The 15,028-nt window shown below is 39.3% G+C and overlaps 1 protein-coding gene across 3 annotated transcripts in view; it reads right to left on the reverse strand.

The window, feature by feature from the left end:
- The window catches only part of SFSWAP (splicing factor SWAP), a 37,061-nt gene extending 23,856 nt beyond the window's left edge, over positions 1-13,205 (reverse strand). For 2 of the 3 annotated variants that reach the window (XM_054646114.2, XM_077187948.1), the window contains exons 1-10: positions 12,810-13,205; positions 10,168-10,337; positions 9,510-9,647; positions 8,015-8,100; positions 5,030-5,255; positions 4,472-4,587; positions 3,488-3,623; positions 1,399-1,636; positions 904-1,035; positions 435-528 (exon numbers count right to left, since the gene is read on the reverse strand). In XM_054646114.2, coding sequence (XP_054502089.2) covers positions 435-528; positions 904-1,035; positions 1,399-1,636; positions 3,488-3,623; positions 4,472-4,587; positions 5,030-5,255; positions 8,015-8,100; positions 9,510-9,647; positions 10,168-10,337; positions 12,810-13,063 — 1,590 coding nt within the window. In that variant the 5' untranslated portion in view covers positions 13,064-13,205. The remainder of the gene's footprint in view (positions 1-434; positions 529-903; positions 1,036-1,398; positions 1,637-3,487; positions 3,624-4,471; positions 4,588-5,029; positions 5,256-8,014; positions 8,101-9,509; positions 9,648-10,167; positions 10,338-12,809) is intronic. The other variant, XM_054646108.2, reaches the window with a different exon arrangement.
- Positions 13,206-15,028: the final 1,823 nt, after the last annotated feature.

A 15,028-nucleotide genomic window follows, 5' to 3' on the forward strand; every position in this document is an offset into this window, starting at 1 on the left:
TCCTCCAGCCTCTGTGCTACTGTTGTACACAGAAGGACAAGGCATATGGGAAGGTATGGGGGTTAAAAGCCATAGTTAACCCTTCTGACAGCAGAACACTAATCACAATCCTACAAAGCTCTAAACCTACACAAAGCATATTTTCCCTTGTATAGAAAGCCAGAAGATTTTCAGGTTGTCATTTTATATTACAGCCACAGTGGAGTGGCATATAGTAAAAAGCAAGAATTAAATATCACACCACCTCACAGATCCTTACTTTAATGCTGTACAAAACTAAAAAAACAAAAAAAAAAGCATTCACATCCTTTGCTGATCAATTTCTTCCTAATTCAGTGTTCCACTTTTAAAATATCTCATGGTAAGACAACTGATAAGTCCTTTTCTCACATTTACTGCATTTTTAATAGAAGCATATATAAAAATACACATACCTGGCAATGGTCACCACTCTCTTTTTGAAGGAAGAACTGTTTTTTAAATTCATAATATGCATTATATTGGTGCCATGGTTGCAGGAATTCAAACCTGTTGAAAGAAAACTGAGCATGTGAAAATGCACATGAACATAGCTAATACTAACAATTCCTTACCATCTGGTCTTCTCTAGCAAATGGATTGTTATTTGATGTTTGGAAGCACTCTTACTTAATCCTAAACTTCAGATGATACGAATTCAGAGCCTGCTTACTAGAGACATTTTTTACAGATTGGTTGTTTTGATAATTTGAGCAATAATGCTTTCCCATTGCCATTAAGTATGTCCCTAAATTTCAATTAAACAAACAAGCAAACAAACAATAATACTTCTCTTCTCAAAACCTGCATGTCCTGCAATTTAATACCTTAAAAAATTAAAACCTTAGCTTTTGAAATAGCAGTTTAAATAACATTTTTTCTTACCTGAGATCATTCTTGGCACGAACACTAGTTTCAAATTTCACCCCATTCCTAGCAACATACTCAGCTAGCTTGTCAATGACAGGCTGGATATCTGGAGGTGGAGGTATAATGGCAACCACTGGAGCAATTGTGCTGAAAACATCACAAGTAAATGTTTTTTAAAAATAGAACAAAAATCTTTCAGACTCTTGCTTTAAAAAAAAAAAAAAAAGAAAAAAAAAAGAAAAAAAAAGAAATAGAAAACAAATAAAACCCAAAAGACCCACCCAAAACCAACCAACCAAACGCAATACAAACAAAACCCCAAACAAACAAAAACCAAAACAAAACCAACAAAAAATCCCTGACCACACAATACAGAGATGTTCATTCCCTGTGTTAATCGTACAGTTAAGATAGCTTGATTCAATAAGAGAACCCTTGCTGAACACTCCATACTGAAGTGCAGGAACAGGACTCCCCCAATCAACAAGCAAATCTGTCTGAGGTACCTACCTGGTGGAGGTTGTGGAGGAAGCCAAGCCGCTGGCGCTGTCAGCTGCGTCTGGGGGCGGCGGGGGTGTGGTGCCCGGAGGGGGGGGAACTGTCGCTACCCCTGCAGCGCTGGACACGGTCACCCCCGGCGGCAGGGCGCTGTAGTAGGCAGCAACGTCAATGCCCGGCGGTGGGGGCGCCAGGCAGTAGGTCCCGTCAGGGAGCATGTAGTAGCTGTAATACATGGCTGCCACAGCCGCTACAAAGACACGTTCAAGAACAAAGTGCTAATTAGGCGAAAACCACCCAACGCAGTGCATTATTACATGAACACGAACACATTGAGAATCCGGATTCACACAACACACTATGAAATGGCATCTCATTTCTTGTGTAAAAAAAAAACCAAACAACCAAACACAAGGCAAAAAAGGAAAGGCTCACATTAACAAATTCAGGATGAGTAAGAAATATGTAGATTAAGGGACAGAATGCAAATGTACTGAAGGTCATAGATGTGAATACAGAAGTGAACTAGAGTAGGCATATTTAAAAAGGAGCTCGTATGAAATCACACTTCCTAATCTAACTCATGTCCAGCAATTTAACTCCATTAAAACTATGTTTTCATTAAGAAGGAAATGCGCATATATTCAAAATTAGCATTAACAAACTAAACCACTAGAATCACTATACACATATTAAACCCCTATATTACTACATATAGGAGACACACCTACTTGCTTAAACCTCAAAAAGTAGACAGGTTTTGCAAATCAACAGCAACAAAATGAACCAGGCATTTGAACACGTTCTTCACATTAAAGGCTTCTCTGATTCTAAGTATTTCTTGAGAGTGCAAAAGCTTATTATGTCTTCCTATCTTCCTTTAAGGACAGTATTTTATAATGCTCTAATCAGATTAATAGATTTACAAGAAGTATCCACCATATAAATGTAAGTGATAAATGTGTTTTCTGCAGAAGAACTATGTATAAAAAAAAATATTAATGTAAAATATTTCAAATTAATTACAGTAAGAGTTTGCATTTCTAGAAGGAAGGTTTAATCAATGCACTAGATTTCAATGAATTATTATCTTAAAAGTTTCATAAACATTCTCATGTGGCAGTATTTACTTTCTCCAAAGAATAAATTGTAATGAGAACAGAATAAAGTTCTGTTAAGTTTTAAAAGCAGGGAGAGGAGTTGCAAACTGACCTAGTTTTGGTACTAAATTATAATCTCCCAGTTTCTATCATATACGTTCAGGTTGAAACCTGACATGAAAGTAATCAAAAAGCTGACTAGCTCTGTTCTCTTAAGATACTTATTCTGATTTTTTCTTTCTTGAAATAACCAGTGATTTTCAATTTCTTCACAGAAATCTTACTTTGATTTTAAGATTCCCTTATGGTATAGTTTTAAATACAAATTACTTCCTTGCATACAGACATTACACTGACAACACCTGTAATCCTTTGGGGGTTCTGAATCTATAATGCATAAAAATCAACTCAGTTATTATGGTGATAACTGATCTGCAGCAATGCTATTGAAAAACCAAGAACTCAATCAGCACCACACTACTCATTACTTACAAAAGTATAATAACGTGAAACTCTACTGTAGCGAAGGCTTCACTACAAGTTTTCTTATATCTCAGTAGTGTTATATTGTCAGTCCCATAAATTAAAGGATAAGTTGCATTTCTATATTTAAGGAATCAAGGACTTTCAGAATTCTGAAAGCTGAAAAGAATTAAGAGGCACATAAACTCATTTAAGCTTGACTATCTTTTTAAGTATCAGAATTTACAAAATCTGCAAGAACAAAATAATATAATAATAAGGATATTGTACTAAACGTACCCACAGACTGGAGACGTGGCCTCCTGCCTGCTCACCCCCCCCCCACCCCCCCCCCCCATTCCTGGTTTTCCTGAGCTGCCACTCAACAGATACTCAGAATAGAACTTCAAAAATTCAGGAGATTGCAAAAGAACAAACACACAGGATGAAGCACGAAGCCAAACTTATTCTCTTCCCACCAGCATCCACACACAATTCATCAAAACACACCAGCAGCTGCCTCCTCACAAAGCACTTACAATCAGAGGAATATTCTGCCTGTGATGTCTGCACAGCTGCCCCGTCTGTTGACTGTGGCGTAGATGAATTATTATCTGATTGTGCTTTGCGCACCAGTGCTGCAAGGGGGTGATCAGGGTCTACCACCTTCAAAGGCTGAAAATATTTTGAAGTAGGAAAAAAGATTAAAATTGGAAGTACATATTTTAAGAACAGTAGCATCAACATATTTGGGAAAGCAAATTTATCTATGTTAATAGACATCAGTAATTATGTGCAAACACTGAAGTTACTGTTTTTGTAGCTCACATCCGAATCAATGTATTTGAAAATAAGTGAAAAACAAGACAAAATCATTTTCATGTAAACAGAAATTAATGACAGAAAAAAAATTGGTTATTACTGTTAGCCAATGACTGCCATGTCTGGGATAAGGCACAAAACCTGCCTTGTCTAAATATCAGACAGCATCACAGCCATTCCTCTGAAAGCCTCAGAGACATACAACTGTCTGTCACTCCCATTATTCCATCGCTGCTCAGTCTCAGAAAAAAAACAACTAACACATCTAGCAAAATTTACATTTAATGAGTAGCAAATTCTGGTGCACTATTTATTTGCTGGAACTGTTATTTCATGTCAACATTTTATCTACTAAAATCTAAGAAGAAAAAGATATCTCTCTCAGCCTATATTCAGAAGGCATTAAATACCTTAATCTCTTTGCTTCAACACAGGTTCTGTAGTATAAATCCTTGAGTGGTGCCCTCAATACCAGAGGGCATCAGAAACAGAAATCTAATTCCTTGGAAATGTAAAAATAACAATTTGTGTACTAGAGAAAAGGTAACTCAAAAGTTTACCAAAACAGACTTAAATTACAGTCTGAAAAGAACCCCAGCCCTCTATCCATAAAAGACCTGAGCACCTGCATACTAGAATTTTTGTGTCCATGAATCAGGTGGTTTACAAGATAAAAAGGTAATTTTAATAACGTCAAGTACCTTCATGAGCTCTTCAAGCCTACTGCATTTTTTAGATGCAAAAAGACTTGGATGAAGATAATTTCCGTCATCATCATCATCGTCATCATCATCTTCCTCAGATTTGACTCTCGAGTCTAAATAAAAGCAATGTCTGAATTTTATTTGGGTTTGCTACGATCTTGCTTTGGGGGAGAATGATGATACAGGACAAGCATGAATTCTTAGGAAAGCATCATTCATATACATCAGCTTAGTCACAAAAGCATAGATCCAAGATATTGCCAAGATATTATCCAACATCAATAAAACTGAACCCTAAATAGACAGACCAACCTTCTGTTGGACTTGAGCTATATGACTGTTTCTAGAACTTCCACATCATAGCAGCTCCTGTAGCTGAGTTTCCACAAACAATATTTTTTCTTTTAAATCTCCAATTTAATCAAAATTTTGAATCATCACATCAATCTCAGCTCCAGTGGAATTCCAGAAAAACGTGGCTATTTTAACAAAATGAGCAGGATCTGTTTCACTGATTCCCATCCTGAAGCCAGCATTTGCCAAGGAACAACTCACGTTTTTTCTCGTCAGCTTTACTTTCCGAAGGAGCTGCATAGCGTCCTTCCTTCATGGCCTTCTGGATGAACTTGTAGTAGGGATTGAGGTAGTGATCAAAGCGCAGAAAGTCAAACTGGGAGTTGCGTGCTTGCTTGGCTTTCAGCATGATCTCAAACTGGGCTCCCTGCTTGCACACAAAGTTTGCAGTTCGCTCAATGATCGCATGCATTTTTGCCGTTGGTGGCTGTGAAAGTAAAATAAGACATATTTGTATTTTCATAAGCAGCTTGTACAGTGTTTTAGAACTCCAAAGGGAATCAGAAAGTAGTTCCCTGTCCTTCTCGGCTTCCTTTAGCAACTTACGCTTCATAATCACTTAAAACTAGTGATAGTACATCAGCCCTAAAAAAATAACCAAAACAGTCCCCAACTTCCTCAGCTGCTCAATCCATTCCTTTTGCAAGATCCTCTTCTTTTGCCAGCACAGCTGTTTCTGCATTGAACACCAAACTGAAGATGGCAACAGATCCTGGATGACCTTGGTGTTACAATATCTCAAGGTGCTCTGAAGACTCAACATGTATGGTTTCCTTCCCACAAGCTGTCCTTAAGTCTGTTATCTCTGAATGCACAAATATTGCTCCCTAACTAGAAATTTCTTATTTCATATTTGCTTGGGAAGAACATGTTGCCTCTCAAGACCAACATACAAACTACAATTCCCATGTCCATTCCCTTGAAGAGTCATTGAAAGCTGCAGCAATAAAGCAAAAGATAAAGTAAATAAAGTTTAGCAGCATCCTTGCTTTTTCACTCCAGAAATCCCTAGGGAGCAGTGTGATATGAAACCCAAGATGTGAAGAGAACAAGAGTACAGTTAAAGAATGAATGAACATTAGTCACTGCTTTTAATCTCATATTCAGCTGTTTCGTCTTGTACTCAGTAAACTGTAAAAAAACCATCTGTGTGCCTATGAAGACTGGAGTGTCACATTAATTTCATTTAGCTCTGCATTTTTACTGCACAGATACATAGCTACGTTGCAAACCTCAAAAAATGTTTCTCAGAAGATTGGAAACACTTGAGACAATGGTGCTCCACAGAGGGAAAAAAGTCTGAATACTATCAAACAGTCCTGTTTTAAAAGCTGTTTTCTGCCAATTGGATCCTTTACCAGGACATGTTCAATATGAAAAATAACTAGCTGTTTCAAGTTTTATTTGTCCTGCTAAAACCCCAGCAAATATTATTTTAATGAGAGGCAAGGAGGTTCTTAACAAACTCATAACATTTTGTGCATTATCAGCTTCACATCATGTATCAAGTTTTTCTCTATCTCTCCTCAGAAGCTATTAAGCAAAAATTTCTTCTAACAGCCCACTTCAAGAGCATCCACAGACTTCTTAAAGTGCCCTGGTGAAGAACAATCATCTTTGCCCATAATCAGTTTTAAGCAGTGGAAGACTTTTGGCCTGCTTCTCACAGTTCTTCCATTCTAAATTCCAGAATGACATAACTGCTGCAATTGGAGCTCCCATACACTGAACATTCCATAGCTCTTTTTTTGCTGCCTGGCTTGTCTTCACCAAATATTTCCACTTTGCATTCATCTCTATTACAGGAGATATAAAGTATGTGTCTTTATTAAACTGCACCTTGCAGACCGGGAGCAAAGTCTCCCAGTCTAGCAAGCTGATTCTCAAATTTCCTGAATTTAAACAGAATAAATATCTTCCAAAAAGCTGAATGACTTGAATAGAAAAACAACAACAAATCAAGGCTTACCAAAAAAATTCTCACAATTCCCAATCCAAGGTTAAGTATACATTGCTTTCAGAGCTGTTGTCTAGACATTTTGATGCTTGTTGGGTTTATTTTTATTTTAATCAAAACCAAATACACCTCTATTTGCTTTCTGTTTCTGTGAATATACTGGAGTCCAACAGCTGACTGAGAAATTACTTCAGTAAGCCCCACACTGCACTAGGCAATGTACACAGGGAATACAGCCTAAATTTCAGAAAAAAACTCAAGCCAGGCAGCTATCTAAACCAACACTTTCACCAGCAGGTACGTTTTGGAAACAGTTTCAAAATGCAAAATAAGAACTCTTCTCTGAAAACTCAAGGTTCTTTAAATAAAAGCTAATGAAAAATAGAAACACACAAATACTCTGTGCTCAATATTAGTTATTCTAAAGGAATGTTCTGAATCTTCATTGGCCAATGTTATCAAGGTGAGAATACCAAGCTGAGCCCACAACTAAATTAACACTTTCATGACCACAGTTATACAAGAAAGAATATGACCTGATTTTCCAGCATCTTTTATGAAACTTGAAATACATTGAAAACCCTTATAGTTAGACCTGTACTCAAGCAGGTGTCTGTTCAGCTCCCTTCAAGAACAATACACAAGTCCAATTAAGTCTACAGAACACTTAGCAAATTCTAGCAACACCACATGAAGGAAGGCGCTTCTATGTACTAATACTTCCGAGGTATTTCAGACTTTGCTAGAAATAAATTACTGCTTTTCTCCTTGAATATGCTAGTTTTATATACAGCATTAACACTTGATCAGTTCCTATCCCCTTCAGACTGGGACCCAATTAAAAAGATTCTAGAAAAGAATTCTTGAACAGAAGCAAACTTTTAGTTTAATGGTCCTTTATGTTTGGAATGTTGAATCTTACATCTCAGCAAGTATCCATTCCAAGAACTGCCTCTTCTCTGCATTAGCTAAAATAACACCACAAGTTATACTAAATGCACTTAGCATAAGCACAGCAATAATTTCAGTGTGAAAAAGAAGATTCAAGGGTGTTCATGGAACTCAAGAGTTCACAACAGAACATCTGAAATTAACTTACTACATTAGAATAATTTAAAATGTACCACACTAAAAGTTAATTGAAAAAAAACGAACCCAACCACCAAACAGAGCACCATCAACTACTCAAAAGCTGGCAGAAGTGTAGGCTGCATTACATGTACACATACCAGTTCCACATCAGAAGGTACATTCAGTCCTGGAGGGGCAACAAAAGGTTCCTCATTTTCCTCTGTATTTTCTGTCTGAGCCATTTCTGCAAGAAATGCCAGAACAAAGTATTTAGGAAAAAAACACAAGTAGACAAATGCTTAAAAAATTTTTGAAATAAAGTATTTCTAAAATGATGTGCAATCAAGGAATTAATCAAATGCAGCTATATAAACAGCATTTATACTGAAGACATTTAAATATGGTTTAAAAGAATAACATGTACTACATTCCACTATTTGCTACAGCAGAAATATTCCTCTGAAAATACTTTGCTTTACAGATTTTTATAATAATTGAAGTAAAAAGTTTACTTCCTAAAGTATCTTATAATATTATCTATTCCACTAGCCTTAACAGAAATTGTATTCCCCTTTTCCCCTGACAGATTAGAACAAGTGCAGAAACACCTGACCATGGCAGCTGCGGAAACAGAACAACCTTGTAAGGAATGAGATGTCCCAGTGATTACTGAGAACAAACCATGCAACAAGGGGAATTCACTTGTTTGGTTACTTTCTGGTGGGTTTGGTTTTGTTTTGTTTTTTGTGATGAACTCAAATGGTTTAACTCCACAAAGGTACAGAGAAATTTTAGCAGCAAAGAAAGAAGGAAAGAGCAGCAGACAAGAAGAATAGACTCCTTCTTTTGGCAGCAGCTCCAGCTAACAGTATTTAGTTATAGGGTCTTAAACAAATTAATTAAACCCCAGAAAAGACAATCAATTCTGCTTCGGTACCAAAGTACACAATCTCTCAGACACAGCAAAAAACACTAAATAAACTCTAGCACCTAAAATGATCTTGCACTGCAACTTGGAGGAAAAAAACCACATATCACAGTAACCCACCAAGATATAATTGGGCAACCCAATTGTTAATTAAACAATCCTCACTTTACTAAGACATAGTTCAACAACATTTGAAACCTTCCTAAAGAATGTATGATAAAAATATGAAGTTACTGGAATTATAGATGACAACATAACTGAATTGTGTATTTTTGAGGTCATAGATCAGGGCACACTAGGACAGACTCATTTATAGCAATTAAGATGACAAAATCAAAACTTAAAATTATATATTCTTATAAATTGTTATTTTATGCTTACAGTGACTTTTTCAAGTGCTTTTTCATCTTGACTGAGAAAGACAGTGTTAGCAGACAGCCAATGTAAGGAATTACTATTTTTTTTCTGTTAAGAATCAGCATGACAGCAGAATTAAATTCCCTGACTACTGCAGTATTGACTGTGCCATAGCAGGAAAACATTCTTAAGCTCAAAGAGAACAAAGTCTTCAAAAACTCAGTAACAGAGTCCCACAAAGACTTTGATGAAATGTTCTCAGAATTTTTAACTGCTTTTTAATAGCACATATATTTTAAACCCTCAACTGCAACACAGAAATGCTATGTCCACCCTTTCAATTAACCCCTGTTATTTTAACCCCATACCTCTTTGTCTTGCAGGCTGATGCTCCTCCTCTTCAGTGGGTTCTGAAGGGTCATAATAATCACTGCCATAACGGAATCCCACTGCATTATAGGTACCATCCTCTGCCAAAGCTTCACTCAGTCTTTTATATTCCTCCTCTTGAACAAAAATGTGATTACCAACATTAGAACACGTTCAGAAGCTAATTTATTTTAAAAAAATTAATATTTCTTACTTTAGTTTTTAAATAAGAACTTTTCTCCTGATCATTTTAGCTGTCATTAAAAATGGAACAGAAAAACACAGTATGTACACATGCTGACCATTTATTTCTTCTCGAAGAGACACAGGCTGTGGATTAAGACATTCTAATGCAATTATGCATATAAAAGCACAGAATTTCCTTTAAACAACACTAAAAATGAAGAAGAATGTGTTTATTTTGGGGGGTCTGAAATCCCAGTCTGCCCTCAGAATGTGGGCAATTTCTCTGTGGATCTACAGTTAAACTATCCTAGGGTCCTCTCACATACGCAAAGACTCCTGCTTTTTGAATCCACTGGGTACTGTCAAGATAACATCAGAAAAAGAGGGTATAAAATTAGGAGTAAATTTAGTTTCATAATAATTTATTTAAACCTGCTTTTTTAAATAACCATGTTATTCCTTGAGCAATACCTTGCCTTGCCTCCTCCTCAAGCAAGTCCGTATGCAAGGCTAAATACCTCTCTTCATCACAGAGGGCTTCTATTCTAGCCTCCTCTTCAGACAATTGATAATCTCTGTTCCAGGTGGAATACTCAGCATCATATTCAGAAAGGTCATGCAGGTGACCACGCCCATCATACCTGCAGGATGAAACAGCTGGTCAATGCAAAGAACTTAGGGCTTGGGTTTATGCGACTACTTAAATACTTACCCAATAAAAATGAAAAAAAACCAACTTATATGTTAATGCATACTCCCTTTTAGAAGTTACAATTAATTTTGCTAATCATTTGTCACCAACTATCGAAAATTTGTTTAATAGTCTAAATTCCTCTCAAAGAAACTAATAAATTATTACAATTAAAGGCAAAGGTATCCTTTAATAGTTTAAGTGGGATCCACTTCCTTAAGAGCTCTTACCGTACGTGCTTCAACCAACCAATCAATGCCACTTGCAAAATACGTTTTTCTGGAAAGTCAAATAGCTTACATTCACACAAACCCGAGTACATAAATACCTATCCGTAAGAACCAAACGGTCGAAATTTCCTCGCTTCTTTCTGCTAGTCCCGAACTCTCAGGAGAAATCTTCACCATAGAAACTTGCGTCCATTGGAGGTAAAATCATGGCTAGGCTCGGCCCCTAGCCATTTGGCTGAGGAAATAAGTTCTGGGTTATGTGATAGAGAGACACACATACATAGGAACAGTAACATAAACATGCAATTTAAGGAGGTTCACCGCAAAATCGGCAAAGATCAAAGATGCACAGTTCCTTTCTACTAAGAAATCACTTTATTTGCAGGAAAAGCACTGCATTGGGATAATGTTTACGCAGCAGTAAGAGAAACTGATTGGAAAGTAAAGTGACAGTAAGCTTGACTCCGCTGAGGTGTCTTCCCACACACAACTCTTGACTTGTGCCAACTTGCTAGACCAAAAACAAAGAAAGTAAATATTCTTATAGCAAAAAGCAAATGAAACATAAGTCTGGTTAATCAAGCTCTGTCCAAAGGCAAACTTGAACTCAAGTCTTCTCATAGCAATCAATGTGTTTTCTCAAAATGGTGAAAATGAAGACTTCCTGCTGCTGGAGATAAAAGGAATCTAAGCTTCCAAAGGAGTTTATAAGATTAGCAATTGCAAGCTGCCTTAACTCACAAATGTACGTTATTTGGTATTTCAGTATGTGTGCACAGACATGCACATACTTAGTGTTTGCTCCCTACAATTTCTGTAACACCTGTGAACAGGGCTCTGCTGCAGAGCACCCCAAAACCCGCCTCTACCTATGAATGAGATCAATCACAGTAATTATTTTAATTATTATTTTTTTATTTTTTAGAAGTGTGCAACACAACACTTCCACTGCTGTGTAAGTGAGAAATGAAACAAAACTACAAATATTTATGGTTGCTTTGTCCTGCCTTCGTGTCTATTTCAATTTAACAAATTTATTTCAATGACAACGATCATTAATGGTGTAAGCACCAAAACAGTGCAAGGGCACTTTCTTTTTTCTCCAGTCCTATGGAAGGCAATCAAAAGACCTTCCCCTACTGACATTTTTCCAAAACAAATGTGGCTTTTAAGTCAAAATAAGAAAATCCTGTCTAGCACCAAAGCAGTGATGAAACTGAGGGAACAAATATCTATAGTATGTTATGTGACCCTTTTCAAACCAAAATCCTTCCATCTTTCCCACTGAGGTTTTCAGGGTCAGCCACAACTTGTAATTATTCTTTCAGTGCTCCACTCAAACATAACCAACCTGATCTCTCATCTTCACTTTGTCCAACAAAACACTCAGGTAACCCTTTCTGAATGAGTTTATTTCCAAATCCCACCCTGCAATGCTGAAACAACTCAAGAGACCAGAAGAAACATCAAAGCAGATTCTATTACTCTCTGTGACCACGAACCTGGACCTATGGCAGAACAACCAAGAAGCCAGCTCTGACATAGAATTTCAAGAGCAAGCACCCAAAATCAAATCCATTCTGTCTGATACAGTAAATCATGGCACCAGGAAAAGTAAAGAGACCAAGAACTACTTTTGGGGTGTCCCATCAACAGCCTGCAGCCAGATAATGTAGGAGAAACAGGAAATCCCCATTTTCTTTAAGATGGATGAACACCTTTGCACTCTCAACACTGCCCCATTCTCACCTACAGAACATACAATGTACCTAATAAATACTCCGACAATCAGGCTCCCTTGTTTTCCAAGTGAAAAAAAGGATGTTTGTGGTTTGCACTGAAAAGGAACAGATCATTCCCACTCTCCACCCTGCCCAACCTGCCTTGACAAGCGGAGCAGAAAGACCCATCGCACGCTGACTGCCAGGAGGAGAGGGACCTCCCAGCGCCGCGAGAGCGGGAAACCCCAAGTTCCCGCAGACGGGGGGGGCCTGCAGCGTTCCCAGAGCACCCTCGGAGCGCTGTGCTGGGAGCAGCTGCCTCCAGCCTCGCCACGGAAGATCCCGACGCACCTGCCAGAGCGAGCCGTCTGCTCAACCCCCGCCCTCACTGCCCACAGCACAAGGGGGGGAACAGAAAGAGGCTATCACAGGAGATCTCGCAGCACAGTCTGGGGGTTGTGTTACACCGACCTATCGATCATGATCTTGGGGTCTCCCATCCAAGGAATAAGGTGTCGCCCCTGCTCCTGGTACTGAGCCTTCTCATCATCCCGAAACAGCTTGCAGGCATAGCCGAACACCAGCAGCTCCACACGGCTACTCCCGCCTCCACCTCCACCTCCTCCGGGGGGGCCGGGCACCGTTCCCCCGCCTGACAACAACATTAGGGGCGGCGGGCCTGCTTCTTCTGCAGTCCGTCGAGACCCTCCGAGCCCTCCGTACATCACCGGGGAGCGCAGCGAGGCGGAGGCGGCTCGCAGGAGCACCGACTGTCCGAGCAGCGAGTCCCCGCACGGCCAGGCCCGTGCTAAAGCCCCCGGCCGCAGAGCACCACAGCCGCCATCACCCGAAACAAAATGGCGACACTTCCGGTTCCGCTAGAGGCACAGGGACGGGCTGGCTTTTGGCGACCGCAGATTCGAGTCAAGTTCCGGCAGCCCGAATGTTAAATCCGACGATAACGTGACTCCGCCGTACCGGCGAGGACACTACGCGCTCAGTGACAACAGTCGAGGCCCGACGGGGCGGTGGAGCCATGGGCGCGGCCGTGACGAAAGTGCAGCACGGCGGAGGGTGGGGCAGTACCGCCGGGAGCGCTGAGGGCCTGAGGCGAGCGGCGGGCTGGGCCGGAGCGGGCTCGAGGAGCTTAAAAACAAAGCCGAAACGTATCCTGGTGTCCGCCGCGCTGCTTTGGAGCCCCAGGGGAGGTTGAGGGGCTCAAGGCAGTGCAAGGAGCTGCGGCACAAAGCGGGCATCAACCTCAGGCTGCGCCCGTGAAGCTCGAGGGGAAAGCCTCGGAGGCAGGGTGGGAATCACAGAATCTATGCGGTTGGGAAAAGAGCTCTGAGACCACCGAATCCAATGTATGACCGAACACCACCTTATCAAGCAGACCAGGGCACCGAGTACCACGTCCAGTCTTTGAAAGGGGAGAGGGAGGACTTGGGGCACTGACTAAAAATATTTTAACAAAGTTTATAAACTAGAGAATTTTTTTACTAAATTGTGTGAAATTTGGACTGAAATTTTCAAAGTTATGTACTTTGCGGTTATTACTTTCATACCTCTTCAAGAAGTATGAAGAAACATGTTGTTTTGTATAATAAAATTCTGTAAGGAAGCACATGGTGTTCTGTGATTCAGAGTGGGAATTATTCCATATCCTTAGTTTCTGAGTGCCCATAAATGCTGGCAGAGCTGGTGGAATGTGTGAAAAACTCTTGGCATCCTTGTGCAGAAAGGGTTAAAATATGTAAAATAGCGAGGGAAGAAATGGATGAGCACTGGAAGAGAGGTGGATATTTGTATCCATTTAGAAATCCTACCATGTGAACTTATCAGAGGATACCAAGTGTACAGATGAGAACCCACTTGATCATTGTAGAACAATTTGATACCAGCTTGAAAACACTTGGGAGTCAAACAAAAGAGTAGGAGAAAAACATAAAATGAACAAAACAAACAAAAAGTTTTTGATGGGGACTATAAGAAAGCAATGTGTGGTGATGATTTTGTGACTTCCCTAAGTCCTTTGGTAATGCAAAGGATTCAGCAGGAAGATAGTACAGCACAAAAAGGGCTCTGTGCAGTAGAAGTGGCAGCATTATAAGATAGCTTCAGACCATTTTCCTGGGATATCAGCATTTGAGACAAGGACCTGAACAGTGCATAGGTCAGATAAGGGACAAAAATGGAAGACTTAGTTAAAAGAATGTAATTACAAAAAGATGGAGAGAGTATTTTATCCAGTAAGGCATTTTCCAGACAGCTGAGCCATTTCTAGAAGAACAAAAAGCTGACCAGAACACCCAGGAACAATAAAGCACCAGGTGTTGATAATGTTCCCACTGAACTATTATGAATGGAAGGGGATAATGCCTTAAAAATAAATTTGTGTTAATTTGGTAGCTTGAAAACAACATAAAGAAATGGTAAAGGGGAATCGTGTCAGTTTTTGAGAAAAGGGACAAAACGAAGCTTGAGGGCTGGAGCAGTATCTTTCTGTATATTGCAGCACGTGATGTTCTCAGCTCTCTGTTCACATATCATTAGCCTGTCATCAAAAGAGGGATTCAGAAAGGTTTCTGAAATAACAGGACAACTGTGCCACAGTTCTTTTCTGATTATTGTGTACCCGAGGGAAAGAAGAGAAACAAACAGACTGCATACAGATTTTCAATATATTTAAG

This window comes from Agelaius phoeniceus, chromosome 18, assembly GCF_051311805.1.
Source record: "Agelaius phoeniceus isolate bAgePho1 chromosome 18, bAgePho1.hap1, whole genome shotgun sequence".
Taxonomy (NCBI): Eukaryota; Metazoa; Chordata; class Aves; order Passeriformes; family Icteridae; genus Agelaius; species Agelaius phoeniceus.